General features: G+C 38.9%; 1 protein-coding gene across 1 annotated transcript in view; it reads right to left on the minus strand.

Annotated features, from left to right (window-relative positions):
• Positions 1-9,945: 9,945 nt before the first annotated feature.
• SPINK5 (serine peptidase inhibitor Kazal type 5) overlaps positions 9,946-15,370 on the minus strand; it is a 79,720-nt gene continuing 74,295 nt past the window's right edge. Inside the window, exons 32-33 of the mRNA XM_046000562.1 lie at positions 13,638-13,728; positions 9,946-10,061 (exon numbers count right to left, since the gene is read on the minus strand). Coding sequence (XP_045856518.1) covers positions 10,053-10,061; positions 13,638-13,728 — 100 coding nt within the window. The 3' untranslated portion in view covers positions 9,946-10,052. The remainder of the gene's footprint in view (positions 10,062-13,637; positions 13,729-15,370) is intronic.

Below are 15,370 nucleotides of genomic sequence, written 5' to 3' on the forward strand. Positions count from 1 at the left end.
AGTTCCTTCTTTTGGAAGTTCCCATAGGATTGACAGAGAATTTAACCCTGTCAAAAAATGGGCAGAAGACACGAACAGACACTTCTTCAAAAAGACATACAAATGACTAACAGATACATGAAAAAATGTTCAACATCATTAGCCACTAGGGAAATTCAAATCAAAACCACATTGAGATACCACCTTACACTAGTTAGAATGGCAAAAATTGACAAGGCAAGAAACAACAAATGTTGGAGAGGTTGTGGAGAAAGGGGAACCCTCTTAACACTATTGGTGGGAATGCAAGTTGGTGCAGCCACTTTGGAAAACAGTGTGGAGGCTCCTCAAAAAGCTAAAAATATAGCTACACTATGACCTAGCAATTGCACTACTGAGCATCTAGCCCAAAGATATAGATGTAGTGGAAAGAAGGGCCACATGCACCCCAATGTTCATAGCAGAAATGTCCACAATAGCCAAACTGTGGAAGGAGCCGAGATACCCTTCAACAGATGAATGGGTAAAGAAGATATGGTCCATATACACAATGGAATATTACTCAGCCATCAGAAAGGATGAATACCCAACCTTTGCATCAACATGGGTGGAACTGGAGGAGATTATGTGGGGTAAAATAAGTCAAGCAGAGAAAGACAATTTTCATATGGTTTCACTTATTTGTGAACATAAGGAATAATATAGAGGACATTAGAAGGAAGGGAAAATGAAGAGGGGGGCAATCAGGGGGAAACGAACCATGAGAGACTATGGACTCTGGGAATCAAACAGAGCTTTAGAGGAGTTTGGGGTGGGAGGATGGGTTAGCCCAGTGATGGGTATTAAGGAAGGTATGTATTGCAGGGAGCACTGGGTGTTATACACAAACAATGAATCATGGAACACTACATCAAAAACTAATGATGTACTGTATGGTGACTAACATAATAAAAAAAAATTCTACTAAGACTGCATTTTTCTTTCTTCCTTTTGCCACTACTCAGTAACTGTCCAAAGATTTAATGCTCAACATCACTTGGCATCATGGAAGTACAAATCAAAACCACAATAAGATACCACCTAACAGGGGCGCCTGGGTGGCTCAGTGGGTTGGGGCCTCTGCCTTCGGCTCAGGTCATGATCCCAGGGTCCTGGGATCGAGCCCCACATCGGGCTCTCTGCTCCGCAGGGAGTCTGCTTCCTCCTCTCTCTCTGCCTGCCTCTCTGCCTAGTTGTGATTTCTCTCTGTCAAATAAATAAAATATTAAAAAAAAAGATACCACCTAACACTGGTCAGAATGGCTAAATTTAACAACTCAGGAAACAACAGATGTTGGCAAGGATGTGGAGAAAAGGGAACCCTCTTGCACTGTCAGTGGGAATGCAAGCTGGTGCAGCCACTCTGCAAGACAGTATGGAGGGTCCTCAAAAAGTTAAAAATAGAGCTATCCTAGTAGCAACTGCACTACTAGGTATTTGTCCGAAGGATATGTAGTGATTCAAAGGGGCACATGCTCCCCAATGTTTACTGCAATGTCTAAAATAACCAAAGAATTGAAAGAGCCCAGTGTCCATCAACAGATGAGTGGATAAAGATGTGGTATATATACACAATAGAATATATTATTCAGCCATCAAAAAGAATGAAATCTTGCCATTCGAAACAACATGGATAGAACTAGAGGTTATTATGCTAAGCAAAATAAGTCAGTCAGAGAAACACAAATACCATATGACTTCACTCATATGTGGAATATAAAAAATAAAACAGATGAACATAGAAAACAGAGAGGGATGCAAACCATAAGAGACTCTTAACTATAGGGAAAAAAACAGGGTTGCTAGGGGAGGTGGGTGGGGGATGAGGTAACTGGGAGGTGGACATTAAGGAGGACACTTGATGGAATGAGCAGTGGATGTTATATGCAACTGATAAATCACTGAATTCTACCTCTGAAACTGATAATACACTATATGTTAATTAATTGAATTTAAATAAAAATAAAAACGAAAAACAGTATGATTATGTAAACTCAATACCATCACAACACATTGCCTAGATCAAAAGTTACTTCAAAGTGATTTCAAGTCCATTCCCATTTCTTTCACCAGTTCCTTAACAGGCTTAAGGTTTTATCTCAAAAAGAACTGAATGGCTGTGATTTTAAGGCAGCCAGCACTCAAGGTGGATGTGTACTGCACATAAATTCTTAGCAACCCCCAGTATGATCCCCCACATAATAGGTGTGAGTTTTGATCAATAAATGTAGATGTACAAAATTATCTATTACCTCCTTTTCTCTAAATAAAATTATGTCTGATTCCAAGTCTTCTATGGGCTTTGAGGACATGTGGTGTCCTTCATTATGCAGATTAATGAGGATCTGAGACGGTTAAGGAGTGCACCAGAAAATGAGGAGAGGCCCTCTAATCTCTGGATAGTCATGGCTGTTGCCTGCATCCTGATGGTCCAAGCCAGCTGTAAACGGTTCCCTTCCCTGATGCAGTTCCTTGATTCTGTGCCACCTATGTGACGTGGTGACTTTTGAGATTGAGAACTCTTGAATCTTGGGTTTGGCAGATGCCTTTTATAGTCATACACTCAGCAGTCTTTTGCCTTTCCAGATTGCTGCCAAACAGCAGTGTTAGTCAGTGTTAGAACTTGGTCCCTTTTATTTCTCTTGAAAATTTTACTGCTTCTCCTTTGGTTACTTTCCAAAGCACATGAGCCATTAAGATTAATTTTTTGCCCATTATTTATATTTTTGTCTGGTTTAGCTCAAATATCTTCTAAGGCAACACACATACTGTTTTATAGATTTGTGATAGATGGGAAGGAAAGATACAGGGAAGAGTAGTTAATAGCTTTTAACTACTGCTTTTATTGTTGATATTGCGTTATTTCATGTTTGACATATTGATATTAAAATGACTATCAACATTCCACTCTTCTTTATATTATCTTGTGCTTCTAGCTAAGTGCTAATCCGGGGTTATGCAGCTCCACTAGCAATCCTTCAGCAGGCACTTATAACTGGAACCCATTCAACTGCCTACTCCTTTTTTGAGCACATAGGAACAGCCTCTGGGTGGATGTGACATTTCCTGCTTGATGTAGCCATATCTGTCCTATGTCCAAAGGCTGGGACTTAAGCAAATATTCCCTGTGAACACAACTTGTCCATAACTCATTTTTAGAGACCTTGGCAACAGGATTTCTGGCAACTTTCTCACTTAAAATTCCAGAAGCAAAATGGATCCAGAGGTAAGAATATAATAGTTGAAAATTTCTCATTTTATTACTGCTCCCAGGACTTCTTCCATGTAAGTCAAGCCATTGGAATTCACTTTTCATTATTAATCGCATTCCAATATGCTGAAAAATCACATGTCATACTCTACTGCCACATGTTCCATAGATTTGGAATTGAATTATTCCACGAACAAACAGAAGTGACCATTTCTGTAGATAATGGGCAATTTTCAGGATCACTAGATGCAAAATCCACTTCTTTTGTCTGTAAACATAATGAGATAGATAATGTTATTTGTGTGAAGAACATGGAACTGAGATTCATGAAGCCAGAGGGAGTGGTGTAAGGACCATGAGATTAAAATACACTTGCTTGAATTTGTATTTCTGATTTAGACCCACTTGAGTAAGCGCAGAAAATCACTTTCTCTCTCCAGGTTTCAGGATTCCTATATATGAAACATCCTGGATAAATCATCTCTAATTTTTCTCTAGCCCTGTCAACGTGGGATATTAGCAACCTGAAATAAAATGATCTTTTCCCGATTGTGACCTTGTAAGTATGTATTATGTATTCAGCTGATAAAAACCAATTCATCAGTTCAAAGTACAATGCCAATTACAATAATACACTTCACAGCATAGTTTTCTGGGATCATGCTACTCTTTGCATTCCTCTTTAGCTACAGGTTTTGCTAGTTATTTCTGAGAAATACCTCATGAATCTAGCCTTCTGGGGTGGGGAGAAGGAGGAGAGATACATCTTATAAGTTTGTATTTTCATGTAACTAGTTTGTTTCCAGCTATTAGCATCAGCACTTTTTTATTTGCACCAGGAAGAGAATGCAGTTCCTTCTTCAAGTTCCCTGAAAAATAATGGTCTCCCCTATCATTGTAGACTTTATGTCATTGACCAGAACTGAGAGTTTCTGTCCTATATTCCCTTTTAAAATTCTTATCTCAAGGGTCTTGTTTTACTTAACAATTTTTAATAAGCAATTGCTCCATGCCAGGCATTTTACCAGGCACTGGGGATTTCAACATGAATAATAAATGATCTCCTCTATGAAAAAAAGTCACAGTCTAGTGAGAGAGATAGACTTCTAAATAAGCAAGTACACAACAGTGACAGTTGGCCATGCAGGTGTAAGGAGAGGATGTTATGGGAGCATATGAAAGGAATAACTAATTCATAGTCTTTTAAAAAATATTTATTAAAAATAGAGCTACCCTATGACCCAGCAATTGCACTACTGGGTATTTATCTCAATGATACAGAAGTAGTGAAAAGAAGGGCCAAATGCACCCCAATGCTCATAGTAGAACTGTCCACAATAGCTGAACTGTGGAAAGAGCTGAGATGCCCTTCAACAGACAAATGGATAAAGAAGATATGGTCCATATACACAATGGAATATTACTCAGCCATCAGATAGGATGAATACCTAACATTTTCATCAACGTGGATGAGACTGGAGGAGATTATGCTAAGCGAAATAAGTCAAGCAGAGAAAGTCAATTATCATATAGTTTCACTTACTTGTGGAACATAAGGAATAACACAGGACATTAGGAGAAGGAAGGGAAAATGGAGGTGGGGAAATAGGAGAGGGAGATGAACCATGAGAAACTGTGGACTCCGAGAAACAAACTGAGGGTTTTAGAGGGGAAGGGGCCGGGGGATGGGCTGGCCTGGTGACGGGTATTAAGGAGGGCATGTATTGCAGGTGTTAAACATAAACAATGAATCTTGGAACACTACATCAAAAACCTGTGACGTACTGTATGGTGGCTAACATAATACAAAATAATAAATTAAATAATAAATAATAAATAATAAATAAAATTTAAAAAACTTTATTTATTTTTAGAGAGAGAGAATGCACAAGCCAGGTGGAGGGAGAGGAGAGGGAGAGAGAGAAACTTAAGTAGGTTCCACACCCAGCACAGAGCCCAACATGGGACTCAGTCTCACAACCCTGAGATCATGACCTGAGCCAGTATCCTGAGTCAGACATTTTACTGACTGAGCCAGTCAGCTGCCCCAACTAAATCATATTCTAAAGGGGAAAGAGGTCATGGAAGGTTTCCAGAAAAAAGCTGTAACTCAATGAGAAATAACAAATTAGAGTTTGGAGGGATGGACCTTGGGAGATGGAAGAAAAACTGGGAGAAGGCCCATGGGGGTGGATAAAAAGAGTATGTTTGGAGGGGACACACTGGAAGAAGTTAAAGAAAATCATTCAAGGGAAAGAGGACAACATAAAAGCAGAGGCTGGAGAGGTGAACAGAGGTCTTGCATGTCAGGAAGAGTTTGGACTTCATCTTGGGGGCTAGAGAAGCCACATACAGGTTTTAAGAATAATGTTATCAGATCTGGATTTCAGAGCATTATTCTGTCTACAGTGAAGAATACAGTGAAAGGAAGAAGACTGAAGCAAAGAGATCATTTAGAAGAGATGATCATGAAGCAATGATGATGGTTTGAACCTGAGTTTATCAGTGGTGACTGACTCTAGGATGAAGGGGAGGGTAGACAGAAACCAATGCTTGGACTTCAGGTTTGTCTCATTTTGCTTTTTTGTAGCACAGTGTGGGGGCTTAGTAGGCATTTTCGACAATTTAAACTGGGGAATTGAAAAGATCAGTGTTTTGAAGAACTCATTGGGAGTTTTTTTTAAAAAGAGAGAGCTGTAAAGGATAGAGACCAGCAAGTCAGTTCGAACGCCATTAGAAAAGTCAATTGGGGCAAAAAAGAGGGTCTGAAATTCATAAAAAACATATTACAAGTACTGTAACAGATTAGAATGGCAAAAGTACACACAGTTTTCTGATTGCTTTGTGATAGATGGCAAGGAAAGATACAAGGAAAACTAGTTAATGGCACAGTTACCTTGAGGAAAAGAGCACATCATTCCTCAACATAATCTGGAAGGAGATTTAAGGTCATATGAAATTTCCATCAAGGATGACAAATATTTTGTTTGACTGTTTTACTGGGACTAATCCTTATTTAACAAAGTCCTCTCTGTTCTTTCCTCGTGCCCAAAGAGTGATTTACAGTCACATGTTATTTAGATAGAACTTTAATTTCAATACTGGAAAGAAAAAGGCACCTGTGTGCCATAATAGCATCAAAGAAAGAACAAGAATGGCTTGTTATGCTTTTTTCCAGGAGGTAAATAGCCCTTGTATTGTAGAGGCCACAGGACATATTCACTTCATTTACTATTATCTCTCTGTATAATATATGACACTGGCCTTGGTCAAAGTCACCACGAAGGCCACAAAGAATATGGGATTGGGGTACAAATCTGAGTATTGCCATGTGATTTTCTCAGTTTCAAGCAATATTAAATGTTTAGAAATGGCAACATATATTATTTTCTATAATTCTATTCAACTATTCTATTTCTATTTTTAGTCTCTATTATCATGGAATGAGAAGTGTGGTTGGTGTTTACTAAGAGTATAGAAGAGGGCCAAGAGAAGACCAGTAAGTTACAAAGAAGGACAAGAGTCAGATTCTTACCCACTACTGAGTTACAGCCCATAGGTCAAACCTGGCCCACCACCTGTTTTCATAAATACTTCTATTGGAACACAGCCAGGTATATTTATTTACATAAGGTAAATTCATTTCCTTACACAACAGCATCACTGAGTGGTTGTGACGGAGACTATAATATGCCCTACAAAGCCTAAAATACTTACTATCTGGCTGTTTACAGAAAAAGTTTGCCTACCCATAGCCTAGACAAATACTCTCCTTGGGTGTTTTGAAGCCTTGAGAGGAGAAATTCTGCTCAGTTCCTTACATGAGGAAATAAGGAGTTTGATAGTGTTAGATCTCTGAAAACCCATATTCTGAAAACAGAATCCAAAACAGCATCAGTTATAGAAAATGTGTAAGTTTGTGATAGTGACTAAGTTGAGGTGATACAGTTTTTTCAGTTCCAACTCAGGATCATTTGTCACTTCCTGGGCTAGAATTTTCGGGCTGGTTTGTGAAATCTCAGTGACACAGGTCTGGTTTTTCATTTGCCTCCCATCCATTTAGCCATAACTCAAGAAACAACTCAAAAATTAGTTCACTTGAAAAAATAGTTTACTTGATTTTGTTGTGAACATTTTGACACTGAAGACATTTTGCATTCACCTCTAGTTTGTGTTTGCAAAAAAAAAAAATTAACTTTCAGCTTTTTTAAAACCCCAAGTTATGTGTTCAACACTTTCACACTCAACCCCAATCCCTGCACTTCAGTCCATTGTCTGTCTTTCTTGGACCCCACCCCATTCCTGACCCCTGCACTCTTCACTAAATTTACCCTTGGCCTTCCCTGGGCCCCTGGGCCTTTCTCCATTCCCAAGTCTCATCCTATCCTCCATCCCACCCTATTCCTAAGCCACAATTTCCCTGATGCTCAGAATGATTATCAAGGATTGGTGTGTGTGTATATATATATATATACACACAGACACAGACACACATACATACATACACACACAGACACACACACACACACACACAGACACACATATATATTTATTTTTTATTATGTTATGTTAGTCACCATACAGTACATCATTAGTTTTTGATGTAGTGTTCTATGATTCCTTATGTATAACACCCAATGCTCCATGCAATACGTGCTCTCCTTAATACCCATCACTGGGCTCACCCAACTCCCCCGCCCCAAAACCCTCAGTTCATTTCCCAAAGTCCATGGTCTCTCATGGTTCATCTCCTCCTCTGATTCCCTCCCCCTTCATTTTTCCCATCTTTCTCCTAGTGTCCTCCCTGCTATTTCTTACGTTCCACAAATAAGTGAAACTATATGATAATTGACTTTCTCTGTTTGACTTATTTCATGCAGCATAATCTCCTCCAGTCCCATCCATGTTGATGCAAATATTGGGTATTCATTGTTTCTGATGGCTGAGTAATATTCCATTGAATGGACCACATATTCCTTAAAGGATTGGTTAAGTTTTAAGCATGTGATAACAAAGTCTTCTGTGCATATTACCTAATAATCATAGTCATCATGGAAAGTACTAATGAAAGAAGGTAAAGGGTTTATTGTTTATAGCTCAATAAAATGTTCAAAATGACATAACAAAATCAACTACTTCTCAAAAAATTACATGTCTTAGCCATGGACACCCTAGTCATCCAGAGTTTCTGGATTTCCTGAACTACACAGGAAGGAGAGCCATAATCCCATGTTACAGACTCCCTAAACCTTCCCTTACATCCTGGAATTATCAAAGAAAATAGCACCATTGTTTTCTCACTTCTTTTTTGAAGCCTTTTTTTTTTCTTTTTTTGTTTTCTTAATGACAACATAGAAAAAAAAAACTAGTGTGGAATTGATTTCTCACACAGTTACAAAGGACAAAGATCACAAAATCCTACTATAATTGCCCTAGGGACTACTTATCTAAAAGAAAAGGGCAGAGGTGAAAAATACAAGATTAACTTCCCAAATCCAAGTAAGCCTGCCATTCTGTGCACAGTTCCTTTATCGCTGAGAACAAGTTCAACCATGATGGACTCTGCATAGCTTTCTCCCTCTAGGATGTATTCAGGTCCAGTCCAGTATCTGTAAGTGAACAGTGGAACTAGATTCAGTCATAGGACACCAGTATCAAGATGCTGAGCATGACAAAGTTTCAGCACTGAGGCAGGAACTTACAAGCTGTTCCATCTCATTCTTACCTACTGCCTGCATTCCCTGGTTGATTTCTCAGGTGCATGAGCTCACTATCTGGTTTAGTGGTCTCTAGCTATATGTAGCTATTAAGCATTTAAAATGCGGTTGGTCCAAACAGATATGCTGGAAATATAAAATACATATACTAAGATCAAAGACCTGGTTAAAATGAAAGTTTATATTGGTTATATTTTGAAATGATGACAGTTTTGACAGATTAGGTTACACAAAATATATCATTAAAGTCAATTTTACCCATTTCTTTTGTATCTATTAGAAAATTGGAAATTACATGTGATTTGAATCCTATTTCTAATGGACAGTGCTGCTCTAGAGACATGCGACACACTAGTAGTTCTCATTTCCTTAGTCTTGCCCCAGACCATGGGTCCAAGGCCCTGATAGAGGAAATAGTCAAGAGGCAACATGACTGAATATGAGAAACTACTGGTTTGTGATTTTGATGTTATCTGGGTAACAGTGGTAGTTACGCTCTGTGGAAGTACAGAAGGTAAGCAGGAGAGCTGGTAAGGTGACTGGTACTCAGGTTATTCATAGCTGGTTTGGTCTTATACAGCTCTTGAAAGCCGGGGAGCTCATAGCTCCCTACCTCTCTTCTAAACATGTCTTCCCAACAATGACAGCAATTTGAATCTGAAAAAAAGTGAGCATTCTGTGTCCACCAACAGCTTAGCAAGCCAAGCGGTAGAGTTTCAGCTTCTGTAAAAACAACAACAACAACACACACACACAAACAAAACAGATGTTCCTATTATCCAGGCAGTGATGAAGGAATCCCAAGAAAGGGTGTTCTGCTGGGTTTACTTTTATTGAACAAGTATTTGAACAGACAGCATTGTGATCAGGTAGTTTTTAAGCACAGACAGATGGAGGTGTCTCTGTGCCCTCAGATCACAGAATCTAGGAGGAAAGAGATGGGAAAGACTGAAGGTCAGTGAGTCCATTCCCCCAATAGCTCTGTATGGTTTTCTGTAGTAAATAAGACAAGCTCTGAAGAATTCTTTCTCTGTACAGATGGTGAGGGTTAGGTGATTCAGAATTGGGGCATATATTTTCCCTCATGGCTTTCACCAATTCTTCTATCATTTGTCCTGGAAGAGAAGATGAATAGGTTAGGTGCTAGAAACTAAGAGATATTATAGAAATGTGGGTTATACATTTATGGTAGACTGTAGACAAAGAAACCCATATAGCCTTGCAGTCTGCCAAGAACTCACCATTTACGATCACTTTCACATTCTATTCAATTGGTTCAATGAGTACCAAGCACCTAGTACACACTACCTACAGCAGTAGATACAAATACTAACTCTGCCCTTGGTCATCTGTGACCATCATCATGTGTGATCATGTGTGACCAGACCCTGGCAATGAAAAGAGGTAGGTGTCAGTAACATCATTTCACAGAGGAGGGAACAGAACTCCAGAGAAGGTTAGTGACTTGCCAAGATCTCACACTGGGTCAGAACTTAAATCCAATTCCTCTAACACTAATGCTTTACTATTATAAGCTGCATAAGGCCATAAGAATTTCATCAGCTAACTTCCTTGCCTGAATCATCCAATTTCATATGCTCTTGAAATGGACATTTAAAATATCAAATCAACACCTAAACATTTTTTCAAAAGAAAGCAAGGGCTTCAGGAAGTTTAATATAACCACATAGTGTCAGCCAGTAGCACTATCATTCCAAACCCAGACCTCCATTTTAGTTCTCACATCCACCCCAGGAGATTTCCTTTGGTTTGGGGCTGGCAATTTATGGTCTTGTGATATCTTGAAAAGCTTTACCATGGAACTGAGAATAGTCATTTATTCATCTCACAAAACAGTATTGGTATTTTCCTTAACAGAGGAATGTCTTTTCAAGGTAGCTAATTTTTATTTGAGATATATAATCCCTTTTCTAGAGCCCCTGGTTTTCAGAATTTCCTGACAACTAAGGGGAGGTGGCAGAGCAGAAGCCATGAAGCCAGAAGATCTATACCAGATGCAACACAGAATGTTGAATAACTCTGATAATTGCAGGATCTCCCCCAGGCTGATTTTCGGGAAAATGGGAAAGATAATAATCCCTGCCTAATCACAGGCCTACTGTGAGGATGTGCATAAGAAAGAGCACACAAAACTCTGAGTTATGTAAATCTTAGGAGTTTTTATATAATAGAAAATACTTCTTAGATACTAAGCATGAGTACGCATTCTAGAATCTTCAGTCTCTTTTTCTAGGAAAGTTGTGACTGCCTGGCCTTTCATTCATTGTTCATATTCCAGACTCTCTCAGAGAATCTTTCTATATAGTTCAGGCAATCGCTTTCAACCTCCAGGATATGCATGCATCAAAGCTGTCAGAGCAATGCTGGGTCATGACCCACTTGAAGCACCTTAGTGTATCCAAGATCACACCCCTGAATCATACAGAGGGAACTGAACCCAGATTCAGGACACCTTTTGTTCTAATGATTTATTCCATCATCTAACACCATAAATAAGTCCTGTCATTAATAATGTGTTGCATAATACTAGTGGAAAGAAAACACTGAAAAAGGAAAAGAAGAAACTCTCTTACAAAACCTTTTACACTTAGCCCTGTCAAGATTCTTCCATATTTGAATAAATACACCTTATTAGTAATCCTATGGCAAATTTCTCATAAAGTAGTTTTTGTCAAGTTGTCTGCATGAGAGTACAGCAAGATGTGGTCTAAAGTATGATCTTTAAGACTCACATAAAGATTATTTTTACCTACTGTCCTGAGTTACATGTAATCAGGTGTATTTGTGAGGTGGGGAGGATACTATATTCTGTTAATAAAGGAGCAAACCACTAAGAATCTATATGTAATAAGACAGCAAACACAATGTGGGGACTAGAACAAAAGATGATACCATCTCTTTATGGATGTGTAAAGACCTCAAATACACCAATGCCTGTCAGGCCCATGGGAGGAAAGATGAAGGTCTTCTGGCTTCACCCCAATACTCTGCCAGCTCTACCCAATCTTCCAGCTGCTAACAGAAAACCCAAACCACTGAGTTTCCTTCTCTTGTTTTTCCAGTGTCCCATATCAAGATTCACTGAGTAGTTCTTTTTTTTTTTTTTAAAGATTTTATTTATTTATTTGACAGACAGAGATCACAAGTAGGCAGAGAGGCAGGCAGAGAGAGAGAGAGGGAAGCAGGCTCCCTGCTGAGCAGAGAGCCTGACTCGGGGCTTGATCCGAAGACCCTGGGATCATGACGTGAGCCGAAGGCAGAGGCTTTAACCCACTGAACCACTCAGGTGCCCCTGAGTAGTTCTTATGAATGTGCTCTCATCTAGTGTTCCTCAGGAGCCCCAAATCTGGCCAAGTAGTCTCCAATTCCTTATTGCCAGAGCTTTTGGTGGCAGTGGAAGTGAAACCAGTTGTGAATAATAATAAATTTTTATTTTATCAATGTAATTTATTACACTATTTCATTTTATTGAATGTAAGTATATTTTAAACATCAAATATAAGTTATTAAATTATAATCCATTGTAATTATTAAACATACATAAGCACTGTGCCAGGATCTCTTTCTCTAAGTTTACACTACTGACTCTTCTCTTTGTCTAAGTTCATACTTTGGTCTCTTTGGCATAATAATAACGGTGATAATAATAATCAATGCCATTAGTTTGTAGACACTGTGTCAAATGCTTAAAAGTCAGTATTTACTGAGTATTTTCAATAACCTGGTGAGATCTTTGGTTTAGATCTTTGACTTGGCAAAGGCCTCATATATGAGTAACATAAAAAACCAGAATTTAAGCCCATATTTACCTAGTAACAAACATTCCTAAATTTCCTACAACAAAATTCCTATATTTCCCCCCAAGTTACATACCATCTTGCCTGTGGAAGAGCGTCCTCAAATGCAATCACCAGGGAAAATGGCAAACTCTACAAAGTCTGTCAATTTTGCAGGCTGCAAGGATGTTCTGACAGACATTATCGAGTTTGCTATTCTCCCTGGTGACTGCATTTGAGGATGTCCATGACTTTGGAAGCTGGGAACCAAACTTGAGAGTTACAGAAGGGAGGGGCGTTGGAGGGTAGGGAACTGGGTGGTGGGTAGTAAGCAGAGCACATGTGGTGATGGGCAGGGCTGGTATACACAACTAATGAATCACTGAACACTACATCAAAAACTAATGATGTATTATGTGTTGGCTAACTGAGCATAACAATAAAAAAATTGTTGCATGGATTTAAATGAAAAGGCCAGCTTTTCATGTTGGGAAATAGTTGAATGCAATGTGAAGTGCAAGAACATGGGGGTAACCCAGAAACGGCTAAATTCAGTTCCATCACTATGTGACCTCTCTTAATCTTTTCTTCTCTCTTTATAGTAAATCACAAGAAATAAAACCCACTTGCAAAAGTGTTATGTGAGGGACATTGCTCACAAATAATCTATTAATGATCCCAGTTAATAGTAAACATTTAAAATATGAACTATTATTACTATCCCTGCATATTTTAGGGATTACTTACTTATCGTCACAATGAAGATGTGACCAGTTCTGGGGTTATATGACCCAGTATCACTGCCCTTGGCAGAGAAATGTCCATCGGTCGGTGGCACACACGAAGCAGAACCAATTGGCTCTGGCCCAGTAATCGCAAACGCAGTGTACTTACGGATGCTGGCAAGTCGAGAGGGGTTGTTTCTGGGATGCTGTTCTCTTCACACTTCCCTTCACTGCGTATGTGTGTATTAGTTTGGCGTATTCTAAAACAGAGCAGAGGAAATTAAAGAGATGGAGAAACTGACAGGATGAGAAAAGAAAACAAACAAGGATCAATGTGGATGACATCCTGGCAGCAAACCAGAACTGAAATTACAGGTAGGACCCAGGATCTGAATTAAGCTACTTCCCAGTATCACCAGGATTTAGCTGCAGATTCATTCCCCAGGCCTGGATTCATTCCATCACCTTTCATTCTCATGAAATTGTTCAATGTTAGAAATACCCTTGGAGACTGTCTATTCCAAAAGCCATTATTTTACAGATGGGAAAACTGGATCCCACAGAGAAGCCTCATTTTACTGAATACCTATAATGTGTGATTACAAAATATAATATATACATAAGATAAAAATATATAAAATATATATATAGAATATAGATTTTATAAAACACAAAATATGTAATCATACAGTTTGCATTTAATAGCTGGAAAAAATCTTAAAAGGTATGAATTTCTCTTCAGAAATATTGCATATCAAACATCTGCTTGTTTGCCTCTGGTGATGGGAATCTCACTGTCTATCAGGGCAGTTTGACTTGTCCTTGGACATTGCTCAAGTTGAAATGGCTTCCCTCTAAGACTACAGAAACCAATACCATTTCCTCTTGCCTGGGATAGCCTGGACCTTCTCTCTATAATATATACTACCAGTTCCTTTGCTAAACAATCCATCCCAAGGCATGCCTTATTAATATTTTTAACATCATAGTTTCTGATTCTAAAGTTCCCTTGACTAGAGTATCACTTGTTATGGGTTTGTACAGTTAATGGAATGCTTAAAGAACACTGAGTGGGTAATTTAGGCCCTGACATTTACAATAAAGGGAAGTTGAAGAATTTCTGGGCTGAAGATAAGGTATATATTGTAACAAATTCCTGCATGGTTGCATTCATTTCTTTTCTTTCTTTTTTTTTTTTTAAGATTTTATTTATTTATTTGTCAGAGATTGAGAGAAAGAGAGAGAGAGCACAGGCAGACAGAGTGGCAGAGGGAGAAGCAGGCTCCCATTCAGCAGAGAGCCCAATGTGGGGGCTCAATTCCAGGTCCCTGGGATCACGACCTGAGCCAAAGGCAGACCCTTAATGGACTGAGCCACACAGGTGCTCCTGGATTTCAAGAGATTTATGCGCCCATAAATACTATGCACACAAATTGTTCATGTTTCTTCATTTTCTTTTCTTGTCTAGGAAGAGGTAACTTTCTCCATGTCATCAAAGGAACTTTTGAGCCCCAAATGTTTAAAGAACTACTGCCTTGGCTATAACAGTAGTGTAGTAAAAAGAGAACTGTATTTAGACCCAAACCAACAAGGTAAAAATCCTGTCTGATCTACTTCCTAGCTTTGTGACGTTAAACAAATTACCTGGATCTCTGAACCTCAGACTCACCCTGTACACAGTGAAGCTAACAGCACTCACAGCATGTAGTGATGATTCAGTGAGAGAGTGAAGGTGCGAGTGTCTTACTTACAGATGTCAGAACACATAAAGCACTCACATTCAGATAGGATTCTAAATGTATAAACTGTAGAGTGTCCAATCCTCACATTCTGAGCTTTGCCTGTGGTGTCCCCAGAAGGCAAGAACATACATGGACTACAGTGTAAATCTGGGGTGGGCTT

The sequence above is a fragment of the Meles meles genome, chromosome 3, assembly GCF_922984935.1.
Source record: "Meles meles chromosome 3, mMelMel3.1 paternal haplotype, whole genome shotgun sequence".
Lineage (NCBI taxonomy): Eukaryota > Metazoa > Chordata > Mammalia > Carnivora > Mustelidae > Meles > Meles meles.